Source organism: Salvelinus namaycush, chromosome 3, assembly GCF_016432855.1.
Source record: "Salvelinus namaycush isolate Seneca chromosome 3, SaNama_1.0, whole genome shotgun sequence".
NCBI lineage: Eukaryota > Metazoa > Chordata > Actinopteri > Salmoniformes > Salmonidae > Salvelinus > Salvelinus namaycush.
In genome coordinates this window covers 10,432,079-10,444,986 of record NC_052309.1, presented here as the reverse complement: position 1 = coordinate 10,444,986, position 12,908 = coordinate 10,432,079, and the positions used below count along the sequence as shown (strand labels likewise).

At 42.2% G+C, this 12,908-nt stretch overlaps 2 protein-coding genes across 3 annotated transcripts in view; one reads left to right on the top strand and one right to left on the bottom strand.

Annotated features, from left to right (window-relative positions):
- LOC120044928 (phospholipid phosphatase 1-like) overlaps positions 1–6,920 on the top strand; it is a 32,905-nt gene extending 25,985 nt beyond the window's left edge. The window contains exons 5-6 of one of the 2 annotated variants that reach the window (XM_038989669.1): positions 4,572–4,748; positions 5,966–6,920. In XM_038989669.1, coding sequence (XP_038845597.1) covers positions 4,572–4,748; positions 5,966–6,085 — 297 coding nt within the window. In that variant the 3' untranslated portion in view covers positions 6,086–6,920. The remainder of the gene's footprint in view (positions 1–4,571; positions 4,749–5,965) is intronic. The other variant, XM_038989668.1, reaches the window with a different exon arrangement.
- The window catches only part of LOC120044927 (exosome RNA helicase MTR4-like), a 61,257-nt gene continuing 55,128 nt past the window's right edge, over positions 6,780–12,908 (bottom strand). Inside the window, exons 25-26 of the mRNA XM_038989667.1 lie at positions 7,743–7,847; positions 6,780–7,041 (exon numbers count right to left, since the gene is read on the bottom strand). Coding sequence (XP_038845595.1) covers positions 6,989–7,041; positions 7,743–7,847 — 158 coding nt within the window. The 3' untranslated portion in view covers positions 6,780–6,988. The remainder of the gene's footprint in view (positions 7,042–7,742; positions 7,848–12,908) is intronic.

Here is a 12,908-nt window from a genome sequence, read left to right as displayed (position 1 = left end):
ATAGAGGACCACTGCATACATAGAATTAAAACGAAGCAAAAACATAACAGTACACTGTGTTCAAATCTAATTTTATTTGTCATGAGCCAAATACAACAGGTGTAGACTTTACCGTGAAATGCTTACTAACAAGCCCTTAACCAACAATGCAGTTAAAAAAAGATTTACTAAAACTGAAGTATAATTTTTTTTTTTTACAATAACTTCCCTTTCCCTATATACAGGGGGTACCGGTACCGAGTCAATGTGCAGGGGTACAGGTTAGTCGAGGTAATTTAGGTAATTTGTACATTTAGATAGGGGTAAAGTGAGAAAAAAAAGCAGTGGGTGGGGTCATGTTGATCTTTACGAGGGTGCAGACAGTGTAACGTTACATTAGGCAGCTCTGAATGGTCCACATAGTAGTGTGTGTTAGGGCTCTATTCAATCCGTAGCGCTGAAGATCCACTTTATAGCGATTGACAATTAAAGGCAATCTTCCCACGGTCGCGGAGACTGCATTCACGGTACACACTGCACGTGTCGGTTCAATCGAAAAGTACCTTAACATTTTTATGCAGATCTTCCGTGAGGTCTGACTCCTGACCACAACAGAGAACACTAGGGTCTATTTAGAGCGTTCTTAGAAACAGGATTCAAATGAAATGTTATTGGTCACATACACATATTTAGCAGATGTTATTGTGGATGTAGCGAAATGCTTGTGTTCCTAGCTCCAACAGTGTAGTAATATCTAACGATTCACAAAAAAACACATCTAAGTAAAATAATAACATTTTGAAATATGGGCCTATTAGATTGAGCAATGTCGGAGTGGCATTGACTAAAATACAGTAGAATAGAATAGTATATACATGAGATGAGTAAAGCAGTATGCAAACATTTAAACATTAGTGGCCAGTGATTCCAAAGCAGCAGACTCCAAAGTGCAGGGTTGTGTAACCGGGTGGAAGCCGGCTAGTGATGGCTATTTAATCTGATGGCCTTGAGATAACTGCTTTTCAGTCTCTTGGTCCCAGCTTTGCTGCACCTGTACTGACCTTGCCTTCTGGATGATAGCAGGGTGAACAGGCCATGGCTCGGGTGCTTGATGTCCTTTTTGGCTTTCCTGTGAGATCGGGTGCTGTAGGTGTCCTGGAGGGCAGGCAGTGTGACCCCGGTGATGCATTGGGAAGACCGCACCACCCTCTGTAGAGCCCTGTTGCGGGCGGTCCAGTTACCGTACCAGACGGTGGTATAGCCCGACAGGATGCTCTCAATTGTGCATCTGTAAAAGTGTGTGAGGGTTTTAGGGGCCAAGCCAAATTTCTTCAGCCTCCTGAGGTTGAAGAGGCACTGTTGCGCCTTCAGGACCTGAATTCTGGATCCGGACCTGCGCGGGTATTCGGGTGGACCCGTATAGACCTCTACTCTGGGATACAGTAACACGCACATGCTATAATACACCCTTTCATTACCTACAGTAACTTTCAAAATGAGTATAAAAATGGCAAGGGGGACATGGCTTTAACACACTGTAGGCTCTTACAACAGCACATTGACAGAGGTAGCCTGTGCTGTTACCCCCTTGCTCCCTCTCCTCCAGGAACCAAACTTAATTCAGTTATGAGCAAGACTGACAAGCTTTATGACCATGACCCCTATATGTCACTACTGGGCCTCCCCATTAGTACTGTGACCAGGGTCAGAGAGGGGTGTGTGGAATAGGGAGAAAACGCTAACATATCCAATTGGAGTACAGAACTGTTATCTTCCATTAAATGTTTTGCAACGGGAAGCCCTACTGAACATGACCCCAGTTTAAAACAGTTCTCTTATCAGTGGTGTGGTACGGGACGACCCAGGATCACACCAGCAACAGCTCTTCATGAACTGCTGTTCCTGTTTGACCAGTTTTTGGTTTATAACACTGGTGACTCAGTAAGGAACGAAAAATAAAAATAGTCGTGGGGACAAAGTCCTGGCACGTTACAAAGTATGGACACTCACTGCAGCAAATGGAAGCACCGTGTCACTAAATGGAAGTTAAAAGTCCTTCAAATAGCAGTAAAACGTCCTTCAAACAAGAAGAGACAAACAGTGTCCGGTCTATCCCTGCATACCAGTAAAATCACTATGTTTACATCAGACAGAACTGAAGGAGTGGCAATGACAATCCCATAGTCTATTTTAAGAAGTGTGGCTGGTTTGTTTGCCATTTAAATGAACAGACACACCCATTATTGTACAAAGTCATTGAGAACTACAGAGTCAAGCATAGATGTGTCCCAGAAGTGTTTTTCAACCATGTACACTGATTTGTAGACAATAAGTAGTCAGTCACCTTTGGAGGTGGAAATGGCTCTAAATTGATCAGTAGATTATTTGTTTTGATAACTGATACAGATTTGACACACTTATCTCAATCTGTATATTTAAATGCCTTTAAACTTTATTCATCAAGTTATAGGCCTTGTTAACGGAAGCTGATTGGTTGGTTAAATAGTACTTTTTGGAGGTTTTGGCTGTGCAGAATGTATATACCCAGCAGTTGAGAATCTGCCATGTAGAGTGGTTAGAAAGAAGAGCCCAGCCACAGAGCTGGTTTAAGGAAACAGAAGAGAGCATGGAAGGGCACCTCATCTTTAAAATCAGAACGTTTGCATAAACAAACAATGATCAGAGCACACAGTGGCAAAACCAGCTCCTCACGAACATCATTAAACGACAAAACCAGACCAGACTTAAATTAGCCAGCACTGTGACACACCCAAAAGAAACACACAAACCCAAGTAGAAACCCAAGAGAGGTTTAAAGCATGTCAACAACTAGCCTCAAACTACAATTGCTCTGGCTACGCTGCTATGCAGCAGTGTGCTGCTCCTTACCCTTCTGTTTTGTGTGAGGTTGGGTATTGGGACAGCAAACCTTTTATTTTATTCTAGTCCAACAAGTTAGTAGTAAATCCATTTCAACCGTTTATACCTGGTGCTAACATTCATCCTTTGCCCTGATTGTGCCCACATTTTGTAGACAGGTGTAGACGATCAAAAGCCCTGGGGGCCGATTCAGACTTAAGGAATTAATGTCTATCCTACGCACTTCTCAGTAGTTATTCAGACTTACCTTATGGAGGCGTGTAACGAGGTTTGTGGCAGGTATTAAAAAAAGGTGGTTTGATTCCTACCTAAAGTTACCGCGTTCAGTCAATGGTAACGTTGGAAGTACTGTAGCCTACAATATAATTATAATATGGAGAATAGTACACAATAGTAAACCCTAATTGCCCGCTGTCTTATAATAACTGTCTTATGCCGTGATTTAATAAGCATACATGTCCCAATTCATTGTTACTACAATTTGTTTGGCCTTCATTAAATACTATAGTATCCACTACTACTTCACCCTCAGCCACAAGGATATGACGGCTTTACAGAGGAAACAAAGAACGGCAGGCAAAATCAAACGACTTAATGGAATGAGACAAATGTAGTGAAGGGAAATAACACTAAATTGGCATTTAAATATACATGTTTATTACTTACGGTCGCTACCAATAGTAAATAATAATAGTCATCATAGGCTATAGCCTACAAATTGAAGGAGGCAGGAAAAGTCGGGGCATAATGATTAGAACATTCTAGAGAGTCGAAAGGGTACATTTGACGAGACTCTTTGCCTTGATATCCAAATCGAATCACTGCAAGTTTTTAGGCCATACAATTAAAATCCTGCATAATGGCACAGCATTTCTTACTTCACTGTGAGAAAGAGGCATAAATGGGCCTACCTGTCATATTATGCGTTCCAGTTTCCTGCCATATGACTGGCTTCACATTCATCTCCAGCAACCAAGGTCAAATAGATAAAACAAATTGTCAATTATCCTATATTTACAATCCCCTTATCCAAACGGATTACTAGTTTACCTAGCTCATATCAATTTATAAATTACAGCGCATGGAGAATGCTGTTATTTCTAACAAAAAAAATGAAGTAATACTTTTCCCAACTGGCAGGTTAGCGCTACCTTATGGTTTCAGGGTCAGAATACGGCTTATCTACATACGCCTCCGCCACACCTCAATTCCTTTGATCTTCACCCCAAATGCGTGGCTTTCTGGTACTGGCATTTCCACCATGCTTAAGTTCAAGGTCAGAATACGCTAAAGTAGCCAGGCATGCAATGTGTCTGTATATAGTGTAGATAGATTTGGTCAGTAAAAACATTGAAATTATGATTATCCCGCCATCTAAATTCATTGACAGCTGGCACCATTGACCATAAAGGTCTTAAAATGAATAAATTCATACTATATATATATTTTTTTTTAAGTCTAATCATTTTCATACAGAGGGACCATGAAATCTGGTCACAATGCAGACAAACACATTTTTATGCCAAGTGTAGACGTGGCAAATCTTGATCAGAGATTGGATTATCTTAATCAGATGACAACAACCACGTGTTAGCACCAGGTATAAACAGGACTTTAGCCTGTAACTAATTTCCAGTTTAACTGGCCAAACAAGTTAGAATAAGGCCTTGTGGTTTTACTACTAACAACTAATGTCCATCTGTGTCTCCCAGCTGTACATCCAGGCCAGGCTGCAGGCAGGGTGGGCCAGACTCCTGAGACCAACCCTACAGTTCTTCCTGATCGCGGCGTCTGTGTACACCGGACTGTCTCGTGTGTCTGACTACAAACACCACTGGAGCGACGTCCTGGTTGGCCTTATCCAGGGAGTGCTCATGGCCACACTGGTAGTGAGTAACCACAACACCGCTTCATTTGGTTCAAAATAATAACTTTATTGGTCCATTTTTTACAATGAAAATTGGTTTTCAGCGTTGATACTCTCTGCTATCTACCACCCAGAGGTGGTTTCCAAACCTTGTGATCTGTAGCATTAAAGTGGCTTATACAGTGCATTCAGGAACGTATTCAGACCCTTTGTTTTTCCACATTTTTTACATTACAGCCTTATTCTAAAATGGATGAAATTCTAATTATTTTTCATCAGTCTACAAACAATACCCCATAATGACAAAGTAAAAACAGGTTTTTAGGAAGCACTCCACCAATCAGGCCTTTACAGTAGAGTGGCCAGACGGAAGCCACTCCTCAGTAATAGGCACGACTGCCCACTTGGAGTTCGCCAAAAGGCACCTAAAGGACTCTCCGACCATGAGGAACAAGATTCTCTGGTCTGATGAAACCAAGATTGAACTCTTTGGCCTGAATGCCAAGTGTCACGTCTGGAGGAAACCTGGCACCATCCCTAAGGTGAAGCATGGTGGTGACAGCATCATGCTCTGGGAATGTTTTTCAGTAGCAGGGACTGGGAGACTAGGATCAAGGGAAAGATGAATGGAGAAAAGTACAGAAAGACCATTATTGAAAACCTGCTCCAGAGTGCTCAGGACCTCAGACTGGGGCGAAGGTTTACCTTCACACAGGACAACGATCCTAAGCACACAGCCAAGATAACACAGGAGTGGCTTCGGGACAAGTCTCTGAATGTCCTTGAGTGGCCCAGTCAGAGCCCGGACTTGAACCTGATTGAACATCTCTGGAGAGACCTGAAAATAGCTGTGCAGCAACGCTCCCCATCGAACCTGACAGAGCTTGAGAGGATGCGAGAAACTCCCCAAATACAGGTGTGCCAAGCATGTAGCATCATACCCAAGACTTGATGCTGCCAAAGGGTACTTCAAAGTACTGAGTAATGTCATTTCAGTTTATTTTTTATAAATTTCTAAAAACCTGTTTTTGCTTCATCATTATGTGGTGTTGCGTGTAGATTGAGGGGGGAAACGATTTAATCTATTTTAGAATAAGGCTATGACATAACAAAATGTGGAAAAAGTGAAGGGGTCTGAATACATTCCCGAAGGCATCTCCCAATGCATAGCATTATGGCCACTGTTTTCCATTTAATCTATCTCCTTCCACTTACTCTACCATTCTTTTTCTGCTGCAGGTCTTCTTCGTGTCAGACTTCTTCAAGAAGAAGGTTGAGCCTCAGAAGGAGGATATTCCCCACACCACCCTGCAGGAGACACCCACAAATGGAAACCACTACGACAGCAGCCCCAACTAAACTATAAAGGAGAGGAGGAACCATCCGGAACCATACATGGCGTGTAGCCAGTGGGGAAGTGTTTACTGCATGCGCATCATACCCCACTAAGGGACAGACCACTGGGGTGGACAGAAAGGCTAAGTACCAAATGGCCCCCTATTCCCTATATAGCATAGCCTATAGGGCTCTGTCAAAAGTATTGTGTAGGGAAATAGGGTGCTATTTGGAGTGTTGCCAAACCTGTGAATGTAACCCTGCTTTGTGCATTTCTGACCTGGAGCCTAGCTCCCTATTGAACATTGAGTCACACCCATGTTGCCTTGGCTGGACTGCTACTATTATAGCTTCCTTTGTATTATCATTACTATCTCAACAAGACAAATATAAATGTATCTGTACCTGACTCTCCCAACTAGACTAATATAATGTATCTGTACCTGACTATCCCAACAAGACTAATATAATATCTGTACCTGACTATCCCAACAAGACTAATATAATATCTGTACCTGACTATCCCAACAAGAGACTAATATAATATATCTGTACCTGACTATACCAACAAGACTAATATAATATCTGTACCTGACTATCCCAACAAGAGACTAATATAATATCTGTACCTGACTATCCCAACATAATGCATCTGTACCTGAAGCAACAAAAGAGACAAAATACCTTACTTTTTTATCCATCCGTATGTAAAAAAAAATCACTACAGACGTTTTTTTTAATTAAAATTGTGTTAACTATGTACAAATGTGTTGCACTTTTTGGAAGGAAAAAAGGCCATTTCATGCTTATTAACATGAATACAAATAAAAAATATTTAAAAAACATTGTCTGGATGATATCATGATGAAATTACACAAAAACAATCGTATTCTTACAAAGTTGATGTTCGTCACAAAATACAACAAATCACAGATATAGACTGGCAGCAAACACAATATCCCTCTTGATTTTTGTGATACCTATAAGGAAAAACAGAAGAAATACATGAGTATTTACTTGCTAAAGCCAATGTACACCTACAGACTAAGACTATATTATTACAGTCTAATGGGTGCCTCACAACAAACTGGTCCATACAACTCGAGATTTGTTACTGTTGGGGTCCAAAGTTACGCACAAGTTTGTAGTAATTCAGTTTCCAAGTGTCTAGCTGAAACCTAACAGAACCTAGTGTACGGTAGACCCGAGGGTTACCTCCACAGACTGCAGAGGGCCCGAGGGTTACCTCCACAGACTGCAGAGGGCCCGAGGGTTACCTCCACAGACTGCAGAGGGCCCGAGGGTTACCTCCACAGACTGCAGAGGGCCCGAGGGTTACCTCCACAGACTGCAGAGGGCCCGAGGGTTACCTCCACAGACTGCAGAGGGCCCGAGGGTTACCTCCACAGACTGCAGAGGGCCCGAGGGTTACCTCCACAGACTGCAGAGGAAGTTTTAGGACCAGTTTGCCAAATATATCTAAAAAGACATTTAAAAAGATTCTCAGTCGAGAATGCTTCTTAGTCCAGTAGGCTTATTCTGGGTCTGGGAAGCAGGCTACAAGAGGGAAGTAAGCAGAACAAACTTACCTTCTGCAAACTTGATCTACTAGTTTAGACTATAGTTGAATACTCTGAGCTATGTGAGGATTGAGTCAGCCAGTGAGCATAACAGATCTTACCATCTGCAAACTTTTTCTCCAGCTCGGTGTTGCCGATGGCCTTGGCTGCCTGACACATTTGACGCAGCAGTTCTTCCAGGCGACGCATACAGCGGATGATACTACCTACAGACAGGGATCAATATGCAAACAGACAACTCAGCACAGGGCGACAGAATGATACTCCCTTTAGACCGACAGAACAGGGGGGTTATACTAAAGACTAGAGGTCGACCGATTATCATTTTTCAACACCGATACCGATTATTGGAGGACCAAAAAAGCCGATACCGATTAGTCTGCCAATTTTTTTAAATTTATTTTTAATAATGACAATTACAACAATACTGAATGAACACTTATTTTAACTTAATATAATGCCTCCAATAAATAACGAAACATGTTCAATTTGGTTTAAATAATGCAAAAACAAAGTGTTGGAGAAGAAAGTAAAAGTGCAATATGTGCCATGTAAGAAAGCTAACGTTTAAGTTCCTTGCTCAGAACATGAGAACATATGAAAGCTGGTGGTTCCTTTTAACATGAGTCTTCAATATTCCCAGATAAGAAGTTTTAGGTTTTAGGAATTATAGGACTATTTCTCTCTATTGCCAGTGTAACAGTATAGCTTCCGTCCCTCTCCTCACTCCTACCTGGGCTCGAACCAGGAACACATCGACAACAACCACCCTCGAAGCAGCGTTACCCATGCAGAGCTAGGGGAACTACTACTCCAAGTCTCAGTGCGTGTGACGTTTGAAACGCTATTAGCACGCACCCCGCTAACTAGCTAGCCATTTCACATCGGTTACACCAGCCTAATCTCGGGAGTTGATAGGCTTGAAGTCATAAACAGCACAATGCTTGAAGCATTGCGAAGAGCTGCTGGCAAAACGCACAAAATTGCTGTTTGAATGAATGCTTACTAGCATGCTGGTACCTACCATCGCTCAGTCAGACTGCTCTATCAAATCATTAACATAACACACAGAAATGCGAGCCTTAGGTCATTAATATGGTCGAATCCGGAAACTATCATCTCGAAAACAAAACATTTATTCTTTCAGTGAAATACGGAACCGTTCCGTATTTTACCTAACGGGTGGCATCCATAAGTCTAAATATTCCTGTTACATTGCACAACCTTCAATGTTATGTCATAATTACGTACAATTCTGGCAAATTAGTTCGCAACGAGCCAGGCGGCCCAAACTGTTGCATATACCCTGACTCTGCGTGCAATGAACGCAAGAGAAGTGACACAATTTCACCTGGTTAATATTGCCTGGATTTCTTTTAGCTAAATATGCAGGTTTAAAAATATATACTTCTGTGTATTGATTTTAAGAAAGGCATTGATGTTTATGGTTAGGTACAGTCGTGCAACGATTGTGCTTTTTTCGCAAATGCGCCTTTGTTAGGAAGAAATAGTCTTCACACAGTTCGCAACGAGCCAGGCGGCTCAAACTGCTGCATATACCCTGACTCTGTTGCAAGAGAAGTGACAAAGAAATTAATGTTAGCAGGCAATATTAACTAAATATGCAGGTTTAAAAATATATACTTGAGTATTGATTTTAAGAAAGGCATTGATGTTTATGGTTAGGTACACGTTGGAGCAACGACAGTCCTTTTTCGCAAATGCAACGCAGGACACGCTAGATGAACTAGTAATATCATCAACCATGTGTAGTTAACTAGTGATTATGATTGATTGATTGTTTTTTTATAAGTTAAGTTTAATGCTAGCTAGCAACTTACCTTGACTTCTTACTGCATTTGCTTAACAGGCAGGCTCCTTGTGGAGTGCAATGAGAGGCAGGTGGTTAGAGCGTTGGACTAGTTAACCGTAAGGTTGCAAGATTGAATCCCAGAGCTGACAAGGTAAAAATATGTCGTTCTGCCCCTGAACAAGGCAGTTAACCCACCCTTCCTAGGCCGTCATTGAAATAAGAACGTGTTCTTAACTGACTTGCCTAGTTAAATAAAGGTGTAAAAAAAAAAAAAAATCAGCTAAATATGTGTCCAAAAATACCGATTTCCGATTGTTATGAGAACTTGAAAACGGCGCTGATTAATCGGTCGACCTCTACTAAAGACCGACAGAACAGGGGGGGTTATACTAAACACTGACGGAACGGGGGGGGGGGGGGGGGGGGGGGTTATACTAAAGACCGACGGAAAAGGGAGAGAGAACACAGACACAGGGCTGAGTGTTACAGATTATACTCCCTATGGACAGAGCAGACAGACTAGGCTCAGTTTGCAAACACTCCCTTCAGCCAGTTCAGCACAAAGCACAGAGAGACACAGGTCAGTTTGACCAGAGCAATACCTGGCTACCAAGTCAAATTAACACTGGAGCCACCAGGGCTCAAGGGGAGAGTTGCAGGTAATCATTAAGGGGTTAACTGACCCACTCCGCGGTACCATGAGCACCAACCACACCAAGGATCCCCCGGTCAGTGACCACACCCTCACTCACCGAGAGAGAAGAGCAATACTCCCTCTTACTCACTTCAACTCCCCATTCCCCCTTAGTAAAATACAACCACAGTTTCCAGTCAAGCTTAGCATGGAAGCCAGAGACAAAATCTCAGAAAGATCTAATAAATTAACATGGATCTCGCTCATGGTAATTAAAAAGGGAGCTACATATTTTACTGCTCATGTCAGGGTGATGTCCGGAGCGTTCTCACTGACTTTTGGGAGAGAACATGAGGATATGCATTAATTAGGGGGGGATCGGTTACAGCCATTTCTCATTTTAAATCCTCTACTCTCATGGTGCCTTAAAGGGATACTTCGGGATTTTGGCAATAAAGCTCTTGATCTACTTCCCCAGACCCCAATGAACTCATGGATACCATTTTGTCTCTCTGCGTCCAGTATGAAGGAAGTTAAAGGTAGTTTTGCGAGCCAATGCTAACTAGTGTTAGCGCAATGACTGGAAGTCTATGGTATCTACTAGCATGCTAGAAGTTACCAAAGACTTCCAGACATTACACTAATGCTAATTCGCAACTTCCTTCAAACTGCACATAGAGACATACAAATGGGTATCCCTTTAAAGCTACAATCTGGGATTCGTTTTTCAGCGAAACGGCAGTGCCGTCCTTTATTTTGGAATACAGATGGGGGATCGGGATGGGGCTCGGGAAATGCAGGCCTACCCCTCTCAAATTCATAGACAGTGCCACTCTTGATGTAAGGACAATCCATTGCACCCACATGATAGTTCTAAACATTTTGAAGCTATACATTTCAGCCCATTGAAGTTCATCCAGAGCTGGCTTAAAATCTGTCCTCCTTTGAAGAGTCTCTCCCACTCCAAGCCCCCAACAATGTGCCTCTTTCAGACAAAAACCATTCCTGACAATATATAATGGACCAAAGCCAAGTCAGAATGCAGAGAAAACCATGTGTTTCACCTTCAATGACCTACAACATGAAAGATGCTAAAACCAAATAGTTTTATTAACTGCTAGTTGTAGACATGAAAACAGAAAGACCCCACATGAAAACAGAAAGACCCCACATGAAAACAGAAAGACCCCACATGAAAACAGAAAGACCCCACATGAAAACAGAAAGACCCCACATGAAAACAGAAAGACCCCACATGAAAACAGAAAGACCCCACATGAAAACAGAAAGACCCCACATGAAAACAGAAAGACCCCACATGAAAACAGAAAGACCCCACATGGAAACAGAAAGACCCCACATGAAAACAGAAAGACCCCACATGAAAACAGAAAGACCCCACATGAAAACAGAAAGACCCCACATGAAAACAGAAAGACCCCACATGAAAACAGAAAGACCCCACATGAAAACAGAAAGACCCCACATGAAAACAGAAAGACCCCACATGAAAACAGAAAGACCCCACATGAAAACAGAAAGACCCCACATGAAAACAGAAAGACCCCACATGAAAACAGAAAGACCCCACATGAAAACAGAAAGACCCCACATGAAAACAGAAAGACCCCACATGAAAACAGAAAGACCCCACATGAAAACAGAAAGAACCCACATGGAAACAGAAAGACCCCACATGAAAACAGAAAGACCCCACATGAAAACAGAAAGACCCCACATGAAAACAGAAAGACCCCACATGAAAACAGAAAGACCCCACATGAAAACAGAAAGACCCCACATGAAAACAGAAAGACCCCACATGAAAACAGAAAGACCCCACATGAAAACAGAAAGACCCCACATGAAAACAGAAAGACCCCACATGAAAACAGAAAGACCCCACATGAAAACAGAAAGACCCCACATGAAAACAGAAAGACCCCACATGAAAACAGAAAGACCCCACATGAAAACAGAAAGACCCCACATGAAAACAGAAAGACCCCACATGAAAACAGAAAGACCCCACATGAAAACAGAAAGACCCCACATGAAACAGAAAGACCCCACATGAAAACAGAAAGACCCCACATGAAAACAGAAAGACCCCACATGAAAACAGAAAGACCCCACATGAAAACAGAAAGACCCCACATGAAAACAGAAAGACCCCACATGAAAACAGAAAGACCCCACATGAAAACAGAAAGACCCCACATGAAAACAGAAAGACCCCACATGAAAACAGAAAGACCCCACATGAAAACAGAAAGACCCCACATGAAAACAGAAAGACCCCACATGAAAACAGAAAGACCCCACATGAAAACAGAAAGACCCCACATGAAAACAGAAAGACCCCACATGAAAACAGAAAGACCCCACATGAAAACAGAAAGACCCCACATGAAAACAGAAAGACCCCACATGAAAACAGAAAGACCCCACATGAAAACAGAAAGACCCCACATGAAAACAGAAAGACCCCACATGAAAACAGAAAGACCCCACATGAAAACAGAAAGACCCCACATGAAAACAGAAAGACCCCACATGAAAACAGAAAGACCCCACATGAAAACAGAAAGACCCCACATGAAAACAGAAAGACCCCACATGAAAACAGAAAGACCCCACATGAAAACAGAAAGACCCCACATGAAAACAGAAAGACCCCACATGAAAACAGAAAGACCCCACATGAAAACAGAAAGACCCCACATGAAAACAGAAAGACCCCACATGAAAACAGAAAGACCCCACATGAAAACAGAAAGACCCCACATGAAAACAGAAAGACCCCACATGAAAACAGAA